The sequence below is a fragment of the Camelus ferus genome, chromosome 1 (genome assembly GCF_009834535.1).
Source record: "Camelus ferus isolate YT-003-E chromosome 1, BCGSAC_Cfer_1.0, whole genome shotgun sequence".
NCBI classification, from domain to species: Eukaryota; Metazoa; Chordata; class Mammalia; order Artiodactyla; family Camelidae; genus Camelus; species Camelus ferus.
The window spans coordinates 95187440-95213013 of record NC_045696.1 but is presented as its reverse complement, the minus strand read 5'-3'; the positions used below and the strand labels follow the sequence as shown (position 1 = coordinate 95213013).

The window sequence follows — 25574 nt, the reverse complement described above, 5'->3', positions numbered from 1 at the left end:
TAAAACAAATGGACAGTAACAAAAACTAATCTTTTCCCATCTGCTTTGTAATAGCTACCAGGTGAATCTCTAATAATCACACACAAAAAACCTCTTGGAAACATTTTACGATAAAGGTATTTTATTTTTCACACTTTCTTCTTAAATAATTTTGGGTTAGCATTAAAGTTGCAAAAATAGAACCACAAGCTCCTGCCTATCCTTCACCCAGCATACCTAAATATTAACAGCTTACATAACCATATTCCCACTTAGAGTACGGGAAAGTGAGCATCGATAGGCTGCTCTGAACCCATCTACAGACCTTAATCAGATTTCACCAGTTGTCCGACCAGTCTCCTTCCTCTGACTCCAGGATCGTTCAGTCTGGGACAGTGTCTCAGTCTTGTCTTTGATGATCTTGACACTTTGGAAGAGGACTGATCAGTCATTTTGTGAAACATCCTACTGTTTCCGTTTGTCTAATGTCTCCTCGTGATTAAATTCAGGTTCTGCGTTCTCAGCAATCATACAACGAAAGTGATGTTGTGCCCTTTTTTCAGAGCATCGTGTCAATAGGTACAGGATGTCATTATGTCTTGTTACTGGTGGTATTAACTTTGATCACTGGGTTAAAGTGGTGTCTACAGTGCTCTTCACATAAAGTTACTACTTTCCCCTTGGTAATCAATAGGTATCTCCACATAATCTAAATGAGATGTTTTACCATAATTAGCATCATGGATGCATTTTCTTTCTCATGGACGTCTTACTGAAATGGGGTTACAATTTATATACTGAACTAGGAATTTTTTTTCAATAATTTTGTGGTTCCTTTGCAAATTATCCTGTCCCCTTTCACCTGTAGCCTTCTGTCACCAGTCTTAGCCTTTAAGTTAAGATCTTCAGAAAGATTCTACTTGTCCATGTTGACTGACCGCCCCTGCACTTAATGGCCTCGTAGGTATGTCGAGAGTACCAGCGTGGCAATTGCAACAGAGGAGAAAACGATTGTCGGTTTGCCCATCCTGCTGACAGCACAATGATTGACACCAATGACAACACCGTCACCGTGTGTATGGATTACATCAAAGGGAGATGCTCTCGGGAAAAGTGCAAATACTTTCATCCTCCCGCACATCTGCAAGCCAAGATCAAGGCTGCCCAATACCAGGTCAACCAGGCTGCAGCAGCACAGGCTGCAGCCACCGCAGCTGCCATGGTGAGTAGAGACCTCAGCTCCATCCTTGTTAACAGTCAAAAAAGCAAAGTGAACAACTATATCTGATGACAGGCTATTCATTTATTAACCTTTTTTTTTTATTTTTGCTGAAGATATGTTTGTTCAGGTATCCCAGACAATACATAATGACGTTACCATTCACAGCCGTGAGGGTAACTCCTCAGATGGTTCCAATTGCTCCCACCCATGGCCTAACTCTTAATATTCTGTCTTATTCTGGATATAGGGTTTCTGAAATTTCTGCTTTGTACAGAACACCTGTCTCCTTCTCGATTTAACGATACTGCCATTTTCGGTCCTCTTATTTCTGTGTGCCATCTAATCAGCCATTGTTTTCCTTCGGTGTGTTCTTTTGCACATCAAGGCTCTTCTCTCCATATATCTTGCTTTTAACCATAACAAAATCTGGAACTGTTTGGGAGAACTGCTTCAACAAAATTGTTTTTAGGGTTAGCTCCACGATTTTGAACCGTGTACTATGTAGATTATCTGAAATAATATCGTGGCATAAACAGAACTGTAAAACCAGAGAAGTTTGACTATGCCATTACGTAGAAGGCAGAAAGCAGCACTCCAGGAGTTAGAAATTGGATCATTTAGAACAGATACTAAACTCTATTCTTAAGGTAAATTTTAATGTGACCTAATAGCTGATTTTAATGAGTCCATTTTTGTTCTTTGCTTAGCTGTTTTAATGTTGTCCTTTTTCTACATAAATATATGACTTAATCATTAAAATAGTCATTGAAAGGAACACTGTGTGGTATTTCCTAGCACAGTAAAATAACCACGAGAGAGGTCTTGTCTGTGTTTGTTTACGGATACTTGAGCAAAAATACAGAAGGCAGACTCTCTCCTCCTCTCTTCCTTTCACTCTTTTTTTTTTCTGTTAGAGTATCTTGTTTGTAATTAACTACAAAGAGGAGTTATCCTCCCAATAACAACTCAGTAGTGCCTTTATTGTGCATGCTTAGTCTTGTTATTCGTTGTATATGGCATTCCGATGATTTGTTTTTTTATTTGTTTTTTCTCACCTACCCAAAATGCACTGCTGCCCCCATGATGCACCTCTGCTTGCTGTTTATGTTAATGCGCTTGAACCCCACTGGCCCATTGCCATCATGTGCTCGCTGCCTGCTAATTAAGACTCAGTCGGCTGTCAAATCACTGAAGCGACCCCTCGAGGCAACCTTTGACCTGGTACTATGACCTTTCACCTTTTAGCTTGGCATGTAGCTTTATTGTAGATACAAGTTTTTTTTTTAATCAATTTAAAAATATATATTCCTTTTTCTGTTATAAAGTTGTTAAGTACAATGAAAAAACTGAGTGTGGTTTCCTGACAAAATTAGTGGGAAGACTGTAATATAAGTACCTGGACGGATATCATACAATGAAAGATTCCAAAAGCCCAGCAGCCCACATTCAGTTTAACTACATTGTAGAATGTTCTAATGGAATACTTGAAGGACATTAAAAATGTATTTTTTTGACTGTATATTTATGTACCTGTTTGGTTAGCATGGCTTTAGTGATAGAAGTATTGACTTTCTGATATTTAGAGTTCAGTGTTTAAGAAAAAAAAAACTTGCATGCTCTGGGACATGTGCATGTTTAGGTAGAGGTGGGGGAGGAGCAGGGCGGGATCCGTTTTTATTTTACCTGTTCAGTCACTCCGTACAATTAACTATTAACATCGCTTATACTTGTCGATCCTCATGGAGCGCGCAGTGCAGCTTTCCTTCTTTTCCCAAATCAGTGGCTTCTCACAGAAAGCCTGAAGCATTATGGGATGTAAAACACTGTAACGCATTATAACATGTGCTCTCGTACTAGTGGGTTTGTTCTTTTTTTTTTTTTTTTCCCAGACAAAAATAATGCTTCCTTTAAAGCTTTGACCTTGCTTTTTTTTCCTTTACATTTTTGTTTATTGGATGTTTCCCCCCCTCCCTTGGGTAGTTAAGTGCTCTGCTGCTTGCTTGCTCATGCTTCCTAACAATGTTAGCCTTCAACTGATTTTTCTTTTTTCTTTTTCTCTTTTTACTGGTATTTGTTTTTTATACTCATTCACTAAACAGGGAATTCCTCAAGCTGTACTTCCCCCATTACCAAAGAGGCCTGCTCTTGAAAAAACCAACGGTGCCACCGCAGTCTTTAACACTGGTATTTTCCAATACCAACAGGCTCTAGCCAACATGCAGTTACAGCAGCATACAGCGTTTCTCCCACCAGGTAAGGGGCTGAGTTTGTCAATGAGTCCGATGATGCACGTAGAATCCTACCATAGAGCAGATGCTCCTCGCCCCCAGTTTGTCGTTAGCTATAGAGCAGGTGGAAGGTAAGAGGGTGAACAGTGGAGACTTGTCTGAGGTTATCTCCTGTGGTTTCCTTAAAACCTGAGAATTTTAGCGTAATGAAAGATGAATTAAAGATCAGTGGTGTTTCATATATTTATTTTTGTTTGTGTAATTTGCATTGAAATGTAGTTCTCTTATTTTTTTTCTCTTTCCTCCACACTGTTCTATGTCTGTCAAGCTATTTTATGACCCTTTCCTGCTGTAAGACCCCTTTGCCTTCATGATTCCATAGAGTTCATTTGAATGATATGAAATGACACTTTTCAGTTTTGATTTTTTATTTTTCAGCCTTTTCGTTTTCAAGGTGGAGAATAAAAAACTGACTCTGTGTTCCAGAGCTCTTAAAAAGTGCTCTTATCGGCACCAATCAGTACAGCGCTTAAAATCATTGCTCCTGGACTAATACTGAACTAGCCCTAAGAGCCCAGTGAAGTTTACGTTTATTATTGAGTTATACCTTAGTGGTTTCAGTTGATTTCAACTTAGTCATATTAACACACTCTAGAACTATGCACAAGGATATCCAATTTAAAAACATAAACTAATCAGTCATTCTAAGTACCTCTACATTTATCACTTTTGCTCACTCTTCATCAGAAAATACATATTAAACTCCCTGTAATCTGGAATTCAACTAACCAGAGACTCTAACCCCATCTTCCTCTTTACCTCTTAATTTTTCTAAAAAATTACCATGTGTTAAGAGACTTATTTATTAAATACATTCTGTTTTATTAATTAAAAGTAATTTTATTTTATTAATTAAATTGATAAGTTTACAGTTAAGTATATAGGTCAAAGATCTGGCCCCATTAGTGTATTATGCTACATTAATAATATTTATAGTGCATTAGGTTCAAAATACCGTGAGGGAATGGGATCATTTGTTTTTGAATAATACAAGAATAAAATTATATTTGCATTAGTTTTTACTGTTAAGCACAACTTTTTATACAGTGCATCTTTGAAAACTAGCCATCCATATGTAGACTGTGCTGTAAACATTCAATGAACTGGAATATTCCACTCATTGAAACAGCCTGTGCCCTCAGCACCACAGATAAAATGGTATTTGTACTCATGAAATAGTATCTATCAAGTTGTAGTTTGTCCATTTTAGAGTAGAAACTAAATCATTTTGATCGGTAGGGTATTTGTTGCCTTCTGAGGGAAAAGTCACATTTCTCTTACATTTTATGGTATTAAAGCTTTCTTCTCAATAAATATAGTTTTTCAGAGATTTCCAGAAATGTGTCTTTTTGCATTAGTATAAATTGCCATGCCCCTACTTTTATGCTGTCCCCAACAATCAATCTATCAGTTTCTCAATAGTCAGAACGCTAGACAAAGTTTCAGAGGATTGTAGGTAACTACCATAATGTCTTTGAAGAAATTAAAAATTGTTTTTGTCTGTTTATTTCTCTAAATAAAACATTGCTGTTAGAAATGACAGTTTCCCTATTTAAAAATCTAAAAATAAAAACAAATCTAACTTCTTCCATACATTATTTAAAGAAACCTAAAATAATCTGTCTTATCAAATGGATTTTGCATCTGTTTCTCCAACAACATTCAAATGACTAAAGACTTTTCTAAGTGAGTATAATCATTAATTGCATGGTATGTATGACTCTGACTTATGACAATAGGGTCTTCCCTAGAGTGATCTTTAGTCTGTGGATAGGGCAAAGCAAAAGATGCTAGGTAAGGATCAAGTCAGGGAAAAGCAATGAACAGTGAACACCTTCATAATTCAGAATCATGCTTAGCTCTCTGTTCTAGAAACTAAGCATTGTTAATTTAAATAAAATGTGCCACAATGTATTGAAATACGCTGAACATTTTAAGATATATTTGCATTTTATGATAAATCTGCTTCAGAGATATTCTGTTCTTGATATTTATAGTCAATATGATACGAAATTATTGCAATAGTAATATAAAATACCACTTATTTGCAACCCAGTTCTAAAGGACTTAAACTGCAGGTTAGCCTAGTAAAGGTCTCATAATCAGAAGTAGGTACTGCCTCCATCATTCCTTAAAAGTATTTTCATTGCCATAGGTACCTGTTTGGATAGCCCATCTACACTTCCGCCAAACCCAGAAAGGAAAGAAATCTAATGCAGAGAATGTAAACCCAAATGCCTTAAGGGCCAGGGAGGAAACATAAACAAGTGAAGCAAGAAATCAGTGAGGAACTGTGGGACCTGGGAGGTACTGGAGAGCACAGGTCCAGTTCAAAGGGGCTGCTCAGTGTTCAGACTTAGCCTTTTGTTGCCTCAGAGGATTATCTGCCTGGCTGGTTGTACCTGTTGTGCACTGCACACCCTTTGTGGCTCCACATACATCATAGTCTGCGAACAAGGGTATTTGTGCCTATGCGTCCTAGGGTTGCTTATATACACACCTGTTCAACCTAATGCAATGGCCCTGATGTCCAGTGTTGCCAGATCTTAGGATTTTTTTCCCTAGATATTCTGGATGTTTGGATGTTTATATGTGAAATTTCTCAATCTTCAAATGTTGTCAACTAATTTAATTTTTAATACCCTTTGAGAGCTATAGAAAATCCATCCTGCCACAAACTCATATGTAATCTCATGTGTAACACCTGGGGAAGAAGGAAGTTCATTCTCCAAAGTCTAGGTTATTCTGCAGACCTAGAAGAATTATATGATCAGAGCATCTTGTCTAACCACAATATTATAATTGGGAAATTATATGCTGAAGGCTTTCTTGGAACAGAGAAGAAAATGGAAGTCATTTATTTTTTGCAGCTTAGAGTTTTAGAGTTCTGTAGTTTCTTGCTTCAATGATAACTTCAAGGATATGCAGGTCTATTTCATTGAAGTTACAATGAAGCATGGTTGTCTAAATGCTTTGAGCAGGTAGCTATGTATACAGAGAGGGTTGTTGGCAAAAGATCAGAGTTCAGTGGCAAGCCAGCTGGCTAGCTAAGATAAATCAGTATATACCATAACTCTTATGAAAAAAAATTAGACTTATGCAGCATACACTCATTGATTCGTCATCCATCTGTCCGTCCATGTATCTATCCATCTATCCATTTATCTATCCATTCTTCTAACCACCTATCTATTCTCTCTCTCCCTACCTCCTTCCCTTCCTCTTTCTTTTGTTCCTTCTCTGTTTTCTGTCCACCTTTCCACCTACTCATCCATTCGTCCATCTTGCCATTCACTCAGTCAACCCCATCTCACTGCATCTACTCTCTCACTCCCTTCCCCCTCCCCCACCAAGGAAGTTTTCCAGACTTTTGTTTTTACACTCTCCATCTCATTTAAAAATAAATACAAGTAATTTAGATTAAGTTCACATTGAAGAATTTTTTTTAGATATATAGCACTTTTTTTTAACCTTCACCTTTTAAGACAAAATTTATTATTCATTATGCAGATAATGAATAGATTATGCAGATTATGCATAATCTAGGGTCTCCTTATGTTGTAGGTATAAATGTCACCCCTGAAATTAGAGTGTGTAAGAAAGATCACTTTTATTTATACCAGTTTATTTTCCTGAATTTAAAGTCCAGTGGTAAACTCTAGTTTCACTGTGATGGGTAGAAGTATCAGGCATTACTGGGATTCCAGGACAGCATCCTCACATCTCCTCTTCCTTCCTGCTCCCCCTCAGAGCGAGGTCCTGTGCAGTCCAATAGTCTCAGACAGGCTGCCCATTCTCCATTCTGGTCACGGCTGATGTGATCATTGCCCATGTTTACGGGATGTCTGGGAGGCAGGCACTGCGGTGCTCCTGTGCCTGCCATGGGTGCAGCACCCTTGCCTGCACCCCTCAGCCTCACAAGCAGCCCGTTTCCTTGAGAGCCTGCTGCCTGCAGGGCTGTCATCAGGGAGCAGACCACCTGCCAGCTACTGCGGGAGCCTGCAGACTGCCGGCCTCTTCTTCAGAGTCTGGAGGAATTTTTCTCTCTGCTCTCCTTCCCTGTTTTTGCCTACCTGCCATCCTCAGAAGCACACCTCCCTTCTCTCCTCCTAGCATGTTGCCATCAATTGGTGTAGGCTTAGGATTTTAAAAGATCTCAAAAGAAGTTTGCATTAAAAACAGCTTCAGCTTCACCTTGCATTGCAACACCACCAGAAATAAGGAAACCAAAGGTCAGGAAAGTTTCCTGAGGGGTTGGAGAGAGAGGGAGCTGCAGGAGAATGGGGTTATTTTAACAGAAAGAAAAGGAAACAAAGATTTCCAACTTACCGCTTTTATTATAATTAATGAAATTAGTGCAGACAGTGGACTTGAAACTTGGCATAGTGATTATACATCAGGCTTGGAAGTTTACATCCAGCTCTCTCACAAGTTACAATCTCTCTGTAGTTTCATTTTTTTAATCTATAAAATGGAGATAATACTGGTAATTATTTCATAGAGTTATGTTTAAATGAGTTTTAAACATAATTTGATAAAACATTCTCTAAAAAGAACTTTTATAGACAGGTCTGAAAATTTAGAATAAAGCCTGAAATATAGTAAGCACCAAGTTTTATTTGTTATTTCCTGAACTCAATAGTGCAATAAAATAGACTCCAATAGGTTGAATAGAAACAGAAATAAATTATATGAATCTGTTGCTTCTTTAGATATCAAGTTGAGAATAATTCAATTGATTGTGAACTTTCAGTTTTAAATAATACAAATTATTTTTAGAGACACTTTAAATCAGTTTTATACTTCTATCATAATACACCTAAACAGGCTTACATTATCACATGTAAATTCAAACCGCCAACCAAATCTCTGTTATTAACTCTTTCTTTCTACTTCCGTCCCTTCTCCTTGAACTAATGTTAACCCATGCATACATCTCATACATTACCTTCCTAGTTACTTTTCCTGCATCTTCACACAGATTAATTTAAAAATCATGTAATTATTGCATTCCTCAGAAACACACCATTCTGCTGTGCAGGTATCTTCGTAGGGGAAATTTGACATTGGCAAATACATTCACTTAAATTTTGCCTTGTACTGAAAATTGAAGAAAAAAATTTAAATTGGCTATTTGTGTAATCATTATTAGTAAACCAACCCATTTGATGTAAAGATGGATATTATGGTCATTTCAAAAGTGATTCTTGTTTGTGGTAAGTGGGTCCTACAGCATTATGTCTTCATATTTGTGAGTTACTGCACCCTGGCTAGTATTTTCATTGCTGCCTTATGTTTATTTGCTGCAAATCCCTTTCAAAACTGTGTGCATTGGTTATAATGGTAATGAGGAAGATAACTCAAACTGAAATTCAAAGCATAAAAGCCCCAGGGTTTTAGAGAGATAGGATAAGGTTAACTCATTTTCAGCATGTGCAGCCTTAATTATGCATGGGATGAAATACAGCAGGCAAATTGCAGCATAACAATAAATAATAAATTTAAAACATAACCTGTACACTATTTAAAATGAGTATTCCTTAAAATCCACATCATTCTTTTCTGTTCATCTTCTCATCCTCTCTTTCCCAGCTTTCCCACCCCATTATTAGAGGATAATAATTTCATAGGATCTAGAGTATTAAATTTTGCTCACTCTACTGTCTCAAATTACTGTCTTTGTTACTACTGGCTTGTTTTTGTTGTCTTTTCACAATTCTTTGACTCAGTAGTGGTAGCAAATGACAGAGATCTTCAAGTGCCTTAAATACTGCCTATCAGTGTAACAGTACTCCACCTGAGAGGTTGCCGCCCCAGCTCCTTTGCCGGGTCTAATCGCTGATCGTTGTGCACACAGTCTAATTGTGATTACAGTCTAATTGCAGCTGTTACAAGGATGCCAGTTAAGGAATCCTGTACTTCTCCATGGCAGCTTTGTTTTGTCGGGCCATCTCTGACAAGACTCAATTGGCAGATATTTTTCTAGCAAATGTTCATCCCAGATGCTGCTAGTATTTAAATAGGAGGCACCAAGATTTAGATAGAAATACAAAATCATTTGATATTTTAAAACCTAGAAGTCTAAAATAATCTCATAGAAAGAACAGTAATTCAGTATGTGGGAAAATGCCCTGTACTTGGTAAAATATGTTAGATTTTTCAATGTTTATATGTTAAAGAGAGCAGGGACTATATCTGTAATATTTATTTTAACATCATGGTGGAGCCATTGTGAAACATCAGTGCTAACACCCCATATGCAATGTATGTATCTTCATTATCTCCCATTCAGGATTTTTTATTGAAGTCTAATTAACCATTTTTTGAATGTGAAATCTTGTAGAACACTTGCTATTCCAAGAAGTCCTGAGGGTCTAAACCAGCAATGAAAACCAATCTGTTTTTCCTAGATACCAACTACGTAAGCCAATTAGAGTCTCATAAGAAAGTGTCCCCCATCTAAATGTTTTCCTTACATTTAAATTCCAAAGTAAGGCAATGCAGAAGTTTCACTTTATCTTCATGTATAATTTATTGCTTGGTATCCCTCCAAATAAAATTCCTGTAGGGATGATGACAGCCCCTTCCATGTCTGTGTGGTCGCTCCTACAATGAACAGGGAACTTAATAAAACCAAGGGAATGAAAATGAAAGTGTTTTGGTTTCATTACATTGTTAAGTCAGTTTTGTGCCTTGAATTATTTAGCTTCTTAATGATAAATTTCTCTAATTATTTAACATGTGCTCAATTCATATGTTAAAGTCAGAAATAGCAAAGCTACCAGATGGCTAGTAACCAGATTAAAACAAAACAAATTGCAATATTATTTTTAAAAGAATTAAGCAGGTTGCAATTTTTTTCAGAATACTTTTATTTATAGGCAGCCATTAGGAGAAACAAAGTGTACCAGCACACAGTTAAACTGGCTTTTATTCTTCACTTGAGACTAGTTCTAATTGAGCACTGTGCTATTGTATGATTTGATTGTGCTGACAGTTACATGCCACTGTTCCCATAATAACAATTTTTCTTCTTTGTTCAAATGAATTTCCTAATTACACGTGTGATGGGATGTTTTAATTCTTTTCCCTTTTCAAATCCACCTTCCTGTTGCAATGCATGATGGGCAGGCTCAATATTGTGCATGACACCCGCTACAAGTGTTGGTAGGTGCCAGCTTTGTTTCTTGATTATCTTAAACCTATGGTGCACCTCACAGCCCCTCAAAATCCACTGCTAAGTTTAACTTATATCTATTGGGCAAGTCCATTTCCCTTTTACTAACACCTGTCAATTAAATGCCATTTTCTATTTAATTGACATGGACTCACATAAATGTTTCTTTACACACAAGTTTCCTTTAGTCACCTTTGGTGGATTTTGATTGGACTATGAGTTCTGGTGTTAAAAAAAAAAAAAAGAAATTATCTCATAACAGTAATATGTTGTATATTTTTATAATAGCAAATAAGAAAACATACTTTCATTCAAACAGATAATTGTATATATGAAGTAAATACCTGTATTTTGACTTAGATTTTGAATGTCTGACTATGAACACTATATAAAATTCTTGTTTTTGACTTAGCAAATTAAGCCTGTTTGTGTCAATTTTCTTGATTTGATGGTAACAAGCTTTTTTTCCCCTTTTTTTTTTCTCTTTCATCCCCCTTCCCCTTCTCTCCTTGGAATGTTGTCCTGCTTTGCGCTGTGATTGCATGTCACTCGCTGGTGATGATGTCCCGTCACATGGCTTATTGCTGTGATAAATACCATGCCCAATTATCTCCTCCATGTTGCCATGGTTTCCATATTGCTACACTCTTCTGTATGTTTGCTTATATGATTTTCCCTCCGAAAGTTCCCATGGTGCACGGTGCTACGCCAGCCACTGTGTCCGCAGCAACAACATCTGCCACAAGTGTTCCCTTCGCTGCAACAGCCACAGCCAACCAGGTTTGCTAATTTACAGCTTTGTTTCTTAAAAACCGACTCTTAATAGGGCTCAGTCCAACAGCCCTTACGCACGTGGATTTCCCATTGAGGTCAGTGGGAATCGTGTGTCCGTGAGGGCTGTCGAGGGTGCTTTAATAGCATGGGGTTTCAAAGATACCTCTTGTTGGCCTACACATTCTCTCTACGATGAGCAGCAGAATGCTTTTATGCCATTTATAAGTGCTCCAGAGTTGTCGCAGCTCCATTTCTAAAGCTACTAAAATGATATTTACACGAGCAATTCTCATTTGGTCTCAAAAAAATCACCCATGTATTTTTACCAATCAAAAATATGTAGTGCAGTTTATATAGATGTTGAACTATAAAGCCGTACACCTGAAACTTATTGAATAAAAACAATAATTGTAAAAATATTGGTGATTTGAAAGTTTTCATTATAAACATTTGATATATACAGTTTCTCAGTTCTTGCCTAAATTGTTAATAAAAAGCAAAATATTTTAATGTGTGACATATGCCACAAATGACCACTCTTGTAAATAGAGTTTGTTTTAAATTCATGATTGTTTTATTCAATAAGCAGATTGCATATTGGAAGTAAATTTTTGTCCAAGTTTTGATTCTCAGTGATTCAAGTAACAAAGTAAAATTCCTAAGGGCTCTTATTTCTATAACTACTCAGCATAAACGTTGGAGGGTTATGAAGGATAAAAAAGGCATCAGATATGGCAAACCAAGTTGTTCTGTGCTCCATACAAGTATATGGAGCAACAGGTACATAGGATTATTTTTTAAGTAAAAGGGATCTGTTTCAGAAATCTAAATTTTATGATGGGATTATTCCAAAGAAAATGATTAAAATATTTAAATTTTAAAATTTACATGGATTGAGCCAGCATATTCTGATCCTATTTAAAAATTACGTTCCAGCAAATGCTGGTTGAATCAAAGTCACATTTATGTAAAGTAGGTTTTGATTTGAATATATTGACATGTTTGTTATGAAAGCAAAGTTCAATAAGGTTAACAGCATCCGAAAAAAAAAAAAATCTAGAGCCAAATCAAATTTCAGATAACCCTCAGACCAGGGTTAAACATAGCCAAATGAATCTAAAAAGAGCCAGTTTCAGATGGGAATCAACGTGTCGCCCCTTGGGAAGAGAAGACCGATTACGTGCCATCTGAATTTGCAGTTACTGCTGTAAGGAGTAGCCACCCTTGTTTCTGCAATACCCCATGTGCTGTTGAAGAAGGACTATAAGTGATTAGTATAGCCATTAAAAACTCTCAAAAGCAGCATGCCAAAATGGATGTATTTTAAAGTTTCAGACAAGCTTTAAACACTTCTTGGCAAAGAATCATTAGTTTTTCCGAAGCTTGTCAAAATAGCCCTGGATTTATGCTAACACTTCAGACTCATTTACAAGAATGCTAGCTTGTGCATATGTGGCATGTTAGTGAGTAATCTGTGGCAGAAATTTCTTAATGGGTTCACTGCAGTCCGTTTATGGTGCAGATCAATGATGCTGAACTCATCTTGAGTGTACGTACCATGTATGACTATAGAATTGCTGGTGTAAGCGGAACTACAGCAAAGCAAATTTCAACATGCCCTTGGCCACCTGGGTTGTAGGGGACACTTTACTTTTTGCATTGTGCTGTGACCATTTCATGCATAATCTTGGGTCTTCATACTGTTTTACAACCAAGAGAAAGAAAAGGGAATGGATATATATATACACACATATATTATATCTACATATACATACATATGTATATGCCCACAATACATTAGCAATGCTGGAAATAGCTGATGCCACAAAATGCAGCCTGCATGCATGCAGAAGTTTATAGCTGGCCCTTCATCTGCATCGATTGGTGTTGAAGGTCCTTGGTATGTTTCGACAGCCCCATCCTTGATGCTTCTACACTGTTGGGTGCAACATCCTGTCCTGCAGCAGCAGGAAAAATGGTATGAGAAGCTTCATTATGCTTGGAGCACATTTTCGTGCCATTTGCCAATGCTGTAAAATTGTGTAAAGATGTCAGCTGAGAAATGGAAATAAAATAGAGACATATTAATTTACACTCCAGACTGTGGATTGTGATAATGTGGAATGAGTCTAAGACATCTAAATTGAAACAGCAACAACAAAATGCCTTCATGTATGTGATTTCACTGTCCTCCCATCAACCTTGCTGAAATGGGATTAGTGCCATTTTAGAGATGAAGAAACTGAAGCACGGAGGGACTGAGTGCTTTGCTCAGGGGCACACACCCGGAAATGGATCAGTAGTGTTAGGACCTGTGCTTCCGGTCCTCTGATTGTCTTAGTCTATTCTAGCCTCTCCCAGGATAGCAGTCCTAATTCTGGGTTGGAGAAGAATCAGGCTACAAATTGGAAAATCTTGGCTTTGGGGAAACAATTGGTTTCTTATTGTATTTTCTCTCAAGTTTTTTTTTTTTTTTTTAATTCTCTTGCCCATTTAAAATACAATAAAATGTGTAATCAGGTTTCAGAAATATGTTCTGAAGTAAACTTATGCTCTTATCCGATTCTTTTGACATACTCCTTTGTAATTCTTACCTGGTATTTTTCATTTGGGGAGAAAAAAAAACCATGAGACACCAGAAGTTGAATGAAAATGTAGAAATTGGTTGCACAAAAATAGGCAAGACATGTTGTACTTTGATTTCTGGATTACCGAATAACCGAAACCACAGGGGTGTGTGTGTGTAGGCCAACAAAAAGGGCTTCTTTTCAATTACTGCTCTGCATGAATTTTTGGTAGTTTTACTTCTTTTACTTCCTAAAAACTGATAACATTTATAGAATAGTATTTAACACAAAGATTTCGAAACAATGGGTTGCTACTTTGGCATTAAGTTTACATTAACTTACTGTTATGTTGACCAGATAAGGACTATCACCTCACAGCTGAATTTCACATATCTTAAAAAATTTAATATTAAAATGTTTTCATCTCTTGGATGTTGGCTTGCTTGCATGGATCATTCATTAAATAATTTTTTATTTGCTAGATACCCATAATATCTGCCGAACATCTGACTAGCCACAAGTATGTTACCCAGATGTAGAATTTTCATCACTGAACAGTAAGTTCATTAAGTAATATGGAGTATATTTTTGTGGTGGGTTTTAAAAAAAATAACAATTTTGTAATGCACTTAAGAGAGTTTTGCAAAATGTCAAAGAATATATTTATGTAGAGCGCTCAATTATATCTTAGATGGGTTATGAGGCATTTTATCATGTGAATTTATAATAAATACGTTAATGGCACTTAATATACGTAATACTTAGGGTCAGTAAATGTTGTTTTTGTTTTATATTAGAAATAAACATAACCATGAAGGAAAAACACCATCCAAAACTAAATAGAAGGCATAGGTCAGGGGTTGGCAAACTTTTTCTTAAAAGACCGGATGGTAGATATTTTTGGCATGTGGGCTATATGATTTGTGTTGCAGCTGCTCAGCTCTGCCATTGTAGTGTGAAGGCGCCCAGAGGCAGTGTGTAAAAGGGTGTGCTGTGTCCCGGGTAAAACTTTATTTACAAAAATAGGCAGCAGGCTGGCTGTGGCTCACAGGCAGTAGCTTGCTGATTCCTGGTGTAGGTCAGCATTTGTTTTATTTGAAAATTGTTTGGCTAAATCCTAAAGGAGAACACAAACCCACTTTACCCCATGCTTCCCCACACACGGGGTCATTAGAATGTAGAGTCTGACTTTAAATAAATACATTCACACAGTCACATACATGCATGCACACACACACACCCACCCCTACACCTGCATATGCATAGATAAATTTTAGATGCTTTAGAATAGTCTCTTTGGAAGAGCCTATAGTGCTGCAGATGTTACCATTGCTCAAATGGTGGAAGTTCTGGTGGTTTGCCTTCAGACATGTTAACTTAGATACTTGCAAAGATGGGCATTTTTCATCCTCAGAGGATCTGTTTTATTCAATACGCCTACATTCAAGTTATCATATGTGCCCAGAAGTATATTAGGTAGTTATTTTTATATTTAAAAAGAGCCATGGCGTTTAAAACTGAATCTGGTAAATAAAACGGGTGATCATCCTTTGTTGCTTCCTTTCATTCATTTATCTTTTGATCAACACATTCACCGGTGACTTTTTGGTCCCTACCCTGTGTTATTTACCAGGTCGATGAAATCAAGGTGACTAGACAATGAGATAAAGGTGTCACTTACAGCGCTCCATGTTAAAGTAAGAGAGGTTTCAATGAATTTCTTGGAGCCAAGATGAAGGAGCTTCCTAACAGACTCAGAAATTAAGTGAATTTGGACAGTGGGGGTTGTTATAGAGAGAAGGGAGAAGTAAGGGCCTTATAGAAAAAGGGATGGGGTGTTGAGTCAGATGGCGGCAGAGAACCCGTTCAGAACCTTTGTGATAATAGCCCACAGGAAGAGCTGCTTGAAGGTCGAGCCCATGCAGAAGAGTAGAGACAAAATATGAGAGCCATGTAAGAAAAAATGGTAGACTCAGTTTGAGAAGTCCCTCCCCAAGATGTGCTACAATCCCGAATTAAACTATTGAAACTGATTTTTACCTAGTTCATAAGCTCTCTCAATGCAGTTCTGATAATAAGGTTTATTATTCTGAACAACAGCCACATTTTTTAATGAACACATCACTTCATAGTATGTAGGTTTGGAAGCAGAGGTCTCCTTTTGACATGTTAAAAAAAATGTTTCAAGCTCTCATAGTCACTTGGGTATGTTTGTTATGTATCTGTGTAACTATGTTCTATTTCTTAGCAATAATCCAGGTTGAAAAAAATGATACCAAATGGCTGTAAGTTCATCGGTCAGCAAACCAGTGGATTTGTCTGTATTGAAACATACTCTTTAATGTTCTGTTTATTTAACAAGTGATTCCTCATTTTCACGAGGAGTTGCAATATTTAAACTGGTTTTCGAGTGCAGCAAAATGGTGATTTCTTTCATTCTCAAAGTTGTATTCTAAAGCATACTTTAACATGTAAAGATTCTCTGATGGGAACAAATCTCATGTAAAAATGAAACTAGTAATTCACAAGTACATTGTAATATCGATTCAGCCACAGTTTGTCAGGGGCATACGGGATGATTTTTATTTTTCTTGGCTTTAGGGGAAAAAAATCCAAATTTTAAATTATCCAAAAGAGTCACTTTTTAATTTTCTTCCAAACAGATACTCTGCTAATCAAGCACCCAAATATAGCAAACTGTGTTTAACAGGATTGATGCCTGGATTTTCATTTTGTGGGCCAAGACATTACCCTTGAAACCTATTAGACTTTAGAAGAAAAATAAAGTGAATTGTAAATTCCACCCCACAATGATGGTGCTAAAAAGAGCTTTACTACATTATGCCCCTTGGTTCTGCAAATGTGTTTTGTACTTTGAGCTTGGTATTGGGTGATATTTGTGCAGATTATACAATTTTATGAAGCCGTGCTTGTCATTTTATTCTCAAAGAGATGATAAACAAATTTAGGTCCATCTGTACTTGTGAAGTGTTTTTTGGTTTTTACATGAAGCTACAGCGTCCACTGTAAAGGAAGAAATTCAGTTTTCTTGTTGAATGTATGTTGAAACTGCTTTTAGATATTGTCTGTTGTAACGAAGATTATCTCTTTTTCCCTTGTAGATCATACTAAAGAGGAAAGGACAGTGTGCTTGGTTAGAGTAAAGGACGAGGTCATTAGCCATATTGTATATACCGTCAAGCAACACACACAAAAACCCCTCAGCCACAAGACATCCACATATTGCATGCTAACCAGAAGAAAAGACAACATGGAAATCCACTGCACACTGTTGCCTATACACTTTGTACATTTAATTGATATTTGTGCTGAGGTGATATTCCTGTCTAAAAGAACAACATTGTCTTTCTTTTCTAGCACAGAGTGATGCATTCAAATATGCAGACCTAATTAGTTTCCTATATATTCATGCCATCTTGAAAAGACAGACTATGGTGTAACCATGATTCTATTATGTATTGGTACGTCTGTAGACCAAGATATAATTTTTTAAAAAATAAGTTTATTTCTTTCAAGGTTTACAAATAACAAAGGTGCACCTTGTATTTAAAATTGCCATTATAGATGAGAGCGTGCATGCACAGTCATTTTTGTTTAAGAGTAATATTTTTAATGTAATAGATTTTAAGATGTGGTGAGGGAGGGATCTGACAGAGATGAATGTGCCAAGCAAAACCACAACTGTGTATCTTTTAAAGCACATCATGGCTTTAAGTACCATGTTGTTAAGGATTCTCATGAAGTGCCATAGACTGTACATCAAATTAGAGTATTATTTCTTCAGTGTTATTGTTTTCAGAGCCACATTTGTTGCTTATTTGCTAGTACTAATCAGTCAAAGGGCACCATTCTTTTTCTTTCTTTTTTTTTTTTTTTTTGGAAACCAAAGCTGTCTCAGAAATGGCCGATTTAACTTTGCAGTAACCATAGACAGCACAACACAAACTCTCAATACAGATAAACTCACACATACTGGAGATATATATAATAGATATATATAAAATTATTTTAATGCATTGTAGTGTAATATTTATGCATACTATACTGTATAACATGTTATTCAAAAGGGATATGCCATTTCTGAGACACGATAACAAAAAAAAGTTTGAGGAAATTCTTTTGCTTCTATTTATAGCTCTGTCAAAAGTCAAAAGACTCTAAATGCTTTGCAAAAATGGTTTCACATTTGCTTAAATGCTTCATCACAGTCACATTTAAAATAAGTGACTCTAAACAAAGACGAAAGCAGCACTGTCATCAGATGCATGATAAACCAAAATACAAAAATGGGAAATGTTTAATTAACCTAGTAATTGGGTGGGTGATGTACATGGGTGAATTTTATATGTGATTTGTTTTGTTTTGTTTTGTTCAGATTTACTGCTTATAGCCTTAGAAAGCCTTTTACAAAATTAAAAAAAAAATAGATGTGCATTCAGTTTCTAAGAATGGATTCATCCAAAGGAATTCCTTTTTTTGTGGTTTGGATGTTGCAGCTTGTAAAGGATATTTTTGCTCTGATTCAGCAGTTCTAAAAAAAATTGCTGAAGTCGGGGCCAGGTCACTGGTAGTTCTAGTATGGAATGGGAGAAGCGAGAGTTCAGTTATAGAACTTTCCATACTTCCAAGTTTACCGCAAGTTTTTATGCTTGAGAGAGATGCTTTCTAATATAAGACTGATGTGTTGATTTTACTGATTGTACTGTACATCTATTAAAGCCTTAGATTATTACATTACGGGTTGGAACCCACACCAATGTAATTTCAGTCGTGTTAAGAGAGTAATGGTGACTCCACATGTCATTGTAGTTAGTTACATTATAGAATATTACTTATTTTTCTTGTTAAAATGTAGTTTTTCATTTCCTACATTTATTAGATTTCATTTTCTATTAACAATTGAATACCATTTCAGTTTATAGACTATTGTTTTATTAGATTTTACCAATGAATTTTTCAAAATACACACAAAAAAAATTAAAGTAGTTTTTCCTTCATAACATACTCAGTTTTGAATTACATGTAGTGTCATGAGTATTCGTATTATTGTTAACTAAATGATTTATATTTTACTGATTTAATATTAAAGTGTAAGAATGTCAGTCATTGTTAGTTCTTGTCTAGTTTTCATTAAAAGAACAAAGATCTTTTATATGGATATCTTATAAATATATAATCATTGCTAAGTAAGAAGTTAAGTTGTTGCTATTGCAACAATCCTGGCAGACAATTGAGTAATATTTTGATGATTTATTTTGTTTGTAATTAGTTATTATAAGAAAATCTAGATCCTAGATATTAGAATAAAATTTATTTTCTACTGTATCCATTTCAAATGTTAAAGTATTGTTTAATATTTTTGAAATCCCTGAATATCAGGCCTTGTTATAAATAAGCTGCATAATCAATAAATAGAACAAGGGACTTTTTGTTGATAATCCAAATACTCAAAGTTTACGTAATGAGAATTATAGCGTGTGTGCAAACTCTTGAGGGTTGATTATGCTGCAATTTAGCATGTTGGAACGTCTAGAGAGAAGGTTGACTTTTTGCACTTCTGTATATAGTCAAAAGAGAGAAACCTGTATAATAGTAAGATCTTATTTTGAATAAAAACGTCTATAATTACAAGGAGTTTTGTTAAGGCTAATAAAATGACAGACTGAGCAAAATTGCTTGCAAAAAAAGTGGCACAGAGTTAGCACTCCATATATTCCCCTTCAAACACGTTGCTTTGCTTTTTGTGGACAGCTTGTAGTTTGCCAGGATTTTTTCAGCTGGAAAGATATACCATCCTTCCAAGATCTCATGACTGACAAAAACTCCATTGGGCCAAATCTGCCTGAAGATCATTACCAAAAATAGCAGGTACTTCAACCATTAAGGTGAAATCATGGATCAGATATTCCTTACATTTTTTCAAAACTACTGCATGTTTAAAACGTCAACAAAACAAAAAAAAAAAAAAGAGAGAGAGAGAGGAAGAACTATACTGAGGACATATACTATTCAAATCAGTTTCTGCCAATTTCAGTGGTTTATGTTCACACAAAAAGAAAAAAAAAATCTTCAAAACAAAGTATTGACTGTCACAAAATTTGAACCATCAACAGGCAAACCAAACAGCACACCGTAGCTATAGTTGTTATGTGATTGTTTTTTAATTGCTGTAGGGATGCTGTTCTTTCAGCAGGTGAAAAAATAAGACACAGTTCAAACTTCACGGTTTTCATTTTCAACTCAGAAGCACTCAAAAAAGCAAATGTGATAACGGGCACTTGTTGAATTAGTGGATCCAGCCTTCACTCCAGCTGGTTATGACGTTGCACTTACCAGCAACCCTACCGCCTTCGTCTGCTGAAAGGACAGATATGCTTGGTTTTACTATTATGTAATCACAACTTACTTTCTGCTTGTAGTTGCTTAAAATTATGTATTTTGTCTTGGGCTGCAATTTGTTTTATGCTTATTTTATTATTACTGCAGTAGTTGATTTTGCTGTATGGAAAAATAAAGTGAAATTGCCCTAATAAAACTTCTCTTTCTTAAGTATATTTGTGTATCTGAGATTGAAGAGTAAGTTATTTCGGCGTGTTTCGAGCACTCATGCATGTCTGTCTGTGTGAACAGATTGATGGGAACGTTCATGGTCAGGTGTTTACTGATGGCAGGTGAGGCCTTCACTCTCTTCCTCACTCACCTTTGCTACCAAGAGGGCGATTCTGAACCCCGATGTGTTGCCGACCTCCGCCCAGTGTTTCTTCTGAAAAATCTTGCCCTCCCTTCCTCTGACACTTTAAGTGCTGTTTGATATATTTTAGGTGCAGGAGGGGAAAACTCTTAAGGGGAAAAAAGAAACTCTTGAATCAGTTCTAAATCACTGTCTTTCTATACACGAAATTTTATTTGTCTGACTGCCCCAAGAGACTAGCCCTGGAAAACAGGCAATCTAAGAGAATATTTCAGTAATAATTGAAATGAAGTGACGATGACACTTGATTTGGAGGGATTAAAGTGTTTACGCACACACACAGCTGAGCCAGGACATGACGTTACTCTTCAGGGGTGGGGGGAGGGAGGGAGAGGGAGGGAGAGAGAGAGAGTGTGTGTGTGTGTGTGTGCGCGCGCGCACGCGCGCGTGTGTGAATCTTTTAAATGGTAGATTAAAAATTCGGTTGAAGTGAGGCCTGGTATCCATATGGCTTTGCCTTTTGCAGTTTTCACAGAGAGTCAGTGAAAGCCAAAGTTCCCGTGTGAAGAAATTTGCTCATCGGACCATTTAGTGCTACTTTTTGGGACTGTGCCGCCTGGCATTTGGTCAAGGGCTGCAAGTTCTCCTTTGTAGTTCAGTACGTTTTTTTCTAAAATTTATTGCGTTAAAAATAAGTACACTATTAATAATTAATACAGTTCTGTTACTGGTTGAGCTCTAGAAATATTTGTTATTTTTATTGGACCCCACTATTCAAGGTGCTGCTTTTCAAAGAGAGTAGCTGCTCTGGAGGTGATTACCTAAAGCAGGGGTTCACAATCTTTGTGAGTAGCATCAAAACATCTGACTCTCTCCAATTAGGGATAGTATTTTTGGGTATCTTTTAATTGAAAAAAATATAACAAAAAGCCATTGTAACATTTTTATTAATCACAGCAGAATATCTGTGCATCTGAAAGATGGTATTTGAGATAGTCATTCCCCAGACAATGCTGGTTGTTGAGGTGTTATTGCCACGGTGACCACTAGGGGTCCTCAGCTCACAGGACCCCTGGGGACCTTGTCTTAAAAGTACAGTTTCCCATTTCATTGCAGAACCTTGACACTCTCGAAGTTTACACTTTGGAATGACCCTGAAAGTCAGTGACCTTCTATAATTCTCCTGAGGCACACTTTTGAACAGTAGCTTCTTTCTTGCAGGAAACAGTCACTTAACATGTAAGTGAATCTGTGGGACAGTGAGCAACAAGATTTTGCTGTTTTTTCTGCTTGGTTTTACACCACTCACTGATGCATCTGAGGCAGGCTACTAGTTAAGGTAGTCTACTGTGTGTTCTGGAGAAAAACAACTATGTTACAATATTCAAGGATTTGGAAACTTTTGACAGCCTAGAACATACCTACTTTGAATGTTGAAAGTCTATTGTATTAACACCATGAAGAGATCCAAGAACGTGAAACTTGGAGATTTAAATGTGAAGGGATTTGTGTTGACTTCTCTTGACCTGTCAAAACAACACTGGGCCTCAATGAAGTGAAGTGGCCTTGTGCCATGGCCAGCCTCGGCCCAGCCTCCAGCACATCGTACTTGCCATGGTTGGTCCCAGCTTTGCTTAGAAGAGGCCTCGGCACCAGCAGCTCTTGGGGCGGGTGGTCAGTCTGCAGCCACCCTCAGGCTGTGGCTGTGCGAGGCCAGGCCACGGCCTCCTCCTCCAAACTTCTTGGGAGTTGGACTCTGGGTTCTCAAGGGGCCCTGTGCACTCTGAACCCCAGAAGAGGAAAAGCAGATGTGTGCTGCGGCTGACCTGGGCCTGGGGCTCAGAGACTCTCCTCCCAAGAGCTGTCTGCACCTGCCTTGCACACCTGTCACCTCAGCGGCCCTGACCTACCCGCCACCCCACCCCCAACCCAGGCAACCAGGGGGCTGAGGCAACCAAGGGGGCCAGAGCAACTCCTTTTGGTCCTGTAAGGAAGCAGACCCTCGGTTCTCTTCCTTTTTGGTTGCATGAGCTTTTATTTTTATTCAAGTGGTATTTCTCTTTTGCTAATTATGTTGGGAAATGGATAAAAATATAGCCTACCCTTGAGTGTACCATTTTAGGAGAGTACCGGCAGCGGCAGGTTAGGACACGGTTAATATATGTTACCATTAGCGGCCTGTTCAGGTCTTTCAGAAACAATTTACTGAAGCAAGAGCCATCAGTTTCTTTCTCCCTCATTGGGTTTCATAATGACGAAACAGAGAATTTCTTCTCAAACAGATAAAGAATAAACCTGACGGTTGGTTGATGGTGGTCGGAGTGGCCAGGTTGTTATGTAAATGCTAACTGCCATTCTCAATCACATTTGCCTCTTGGCGGCACCTGGGGCGTTGAATCCCTGCCCGTGGAATTTAGCAGAGCCTGGTGTCTGGGTTAAACTGCAGCTTCGGGTGGGTTTGTGTGATCCCACGGTGATGGGCACAATGTCACTGGAGGGAAATTTTAACTATTGCAACCACTGCATGTGCCGTGGTTATGAATACATCTCCTAGGAAACAAAAAAGCAGCCGGGTTCTCCATAGGAATGTCCCACAACTGCATGACTCCTTGGGCCCAAGTGCTTAGCTTATTAAATCCATCCTGGCACTGGCTGGACAGTTCTATGGGGGAATTAAATATTGAGGTGTACCCCCCAAATTATACCTGAAAGGCAACTATGGCTGGCATTGCCCATGCAGACAGGATGCGTTCACAAGAGAACACTGTGTTTACAGGGGATGTAGAACCCAGCGGTTATGGTAGCTCTGAAGGTCTGGAAATGAGTGAGCAGTCTGCAAAAGAAGTGCATGTTCAGACTTAAATTCAGAGCAACGCCATGCCAAAGAACTGAAAAGTTAGCCAAGCAGATCTCCAAAGTCCATTTAGAATGGCATACAGTACTGGTCTGGAAGGGAATATAAGCCTCCTTACTAAAGTCATATGGTGAGAGTGGCAAAGCTAAGCAGAAAACTAGACCCCCAAAGTCCCATAATATTACACAACTGTAGGCTTAGGAGAAAGTGGAGAGACAGATGAGGAACTAGAAGCCTGCTGCAGAGGCTGAACAAAAGAAGCCTTCATGACTGTCAACTAGCAAGTTAACAGTCAAAATCTGGACACTGTAAATGGGGCTTTAGTAACAGGAAGTGTTAGGTGGTTTAGATAGAAATGAGCACTGGGCAGGGGAAGAGGGAGGGGCGAGGAACAATCCAGAACACAAGGAACCTGAGCTGTCAATCAACCAGAGCACAGGGAACCTGAGTTGTCAATCAGTCAATCAATCAATCATGAAACCAGGATATAAAAGCAGGAAAAACAAGGGAACGGCGCCATTTTTCCTCTCTGGGATTGCCCCGCTCCCAGTTCTCGGGAGAGTACTAGCTTCTACGTTTTTACTTCACCAATAAAAATCTTGCTTATATCACGCTTTCTGTCTCTCGTCAAAAAACTTTTTTTCGGGTGACTAAGAACCGAGGTAAGTCTTGTTTCCCTTTTCCTGGTAACATTAATTTTGGTGCCGTGACTCGGATGGCATGCTTAAACCTAATCTTTCCTCCTTCATTTCCCTCTCCCTCCCCAAGGCGAGCGAGCGGAGCACAAGCTCCTGGGGCCGGTTGCAGCAGCTGGACTGAGAACACAAGGCGTGGTAGGGAGACCAGCCACTGGCTAAACTAAAGGAGATCATTCCAATCAGACCACGGAGACGCCCAGCACACAGTGAGACTGTGGCCGTTTCCCCCTTTCTGGAGTGGAGGCTGAGACATCACCTTCCCTCCCCTGAATCAGGACCCTAGGACGCCAGGCACTGCTGATTCACGGCTACCCTCTAGGATGCATTTGGTTGTGGACAGAGGCTGAGACGTCAGCCTAGTCCGTGGGCTTTTCACCTTAGGACGCTAAGCTCTGGAAACCCCCCTGCATCCTACCCTTGTTTTTCAGATGGGAAACCAAGAGTCTGTCCCTGCTGGGACTCCTTTGGGCTGCATATTGGCCAACTGGGACCGTTTTGATCTACAAACTCTCAAAAGAAGAACACTTACATTCCTTTGTAATGTTGCTTGGCCACAATAGCGACTTCCCTGCGAGGAAGTATGGCCTATAAGTGGGAGCATAAACTCAACTATCTCGTTCCAGCTTGATCTCTCCTGTAAGAGACAAGCCATATGGTCTGAGATACGATACGTTAAAATTTTTTACTTACTGAGGGAGAGCAATGATCTTCCAGAAGGATGTAAGTTAACCACTCAGGTAATGGTTAATAACCTACTGTCCCTGACACCCCCTAGAGAGGGGGACTCTCCTAAACCTACGCCCTGCCCTGCTCTCCCTACCATATACCCCTCATTTCCCTCATACTCAGGAAATACACTGCCTTCAGCTCCTCCATTACATTTGATAGCTAAGACCTGCCTCCTGGTAGAAACAGGTGGAGAATTTGGTCCTCAATTCTTATATAAGCCGTTCTCTCTGGTAGAACTGAGATAAATTAAGACTGATCTGGGAAGCTATTCAGAGAACCCAGATAAAAACAGAGAGGCATTTCAGCACCTCACTCTGGCATATGACCTCACCTGGAAAGATGTTAATATCATCCTTGGCCAAACCTTATCTGACATAGAAAAGGAAGGGTTCTCAGAGAAGCCAGAAAATATGCAGACAGCCTACATCTGTCTAACGATAAATACCCCAAGGGGGAAACAGCTGGGCCCCGATGGGATCTTAATGACCTTAACCAAAAGTGGGAAAGAGACCATTTTTTAATCTGTGTTAAGGTAGGACTCCAGGCAGCCGCACAGAAAATTACCAGCTATTCT

General features: G+C 38.1%; 1 protein-coding gene across 21 annotated transcripts in view; it reads left to right on the top strand.

Moving 5' to 3' along the window:
* Positions 1–20580, top strand: part of MBNL1 (muscleblind like splicing regulator 1) — a 190429-nt gene extending 169849 nt beyond the window's left edge. For 9 of the 21 annotated variants that reach the window (XM_032486057.1, XM_014553577.2, XM_006177999.3 and 6 more), the window contains 7 exons: positions 944–1201; positions 2369–2422; positions 3301–3454; positions 10621–10656; positions 11352–11446; positions 14490–14564; positions 17130–20580. In XM_032486057.1, coding sequence (XP_032341948.1) covers positions 944–1201; positions 2369–2422; positions 3301–3454; positions 10621–10656; positions 11352–11446; positions 14490–14546 — 654 coding nt within the window. In that variant the 3' untranslated portion in view covers positions 14547–14564; positions 17130–20580. Of the gene's footprint in view, positions 1–943; positions 1202–2368; positions 2423–3300; positions 3455–10620; positions 10657–11351; positions 11447–13354; positions 13419–14489; positions 14565–17129 lie in introns of all 21 variants that reach the window. The other 12 variants (XM_032486135.1, XM_014553568.2, XM_032486106.1 and 9 more) reach the window with 9 other exon arrangements.
* The last annotated feature ends 4994 nt before the right edge of the window (positions 20581–25574 follow it).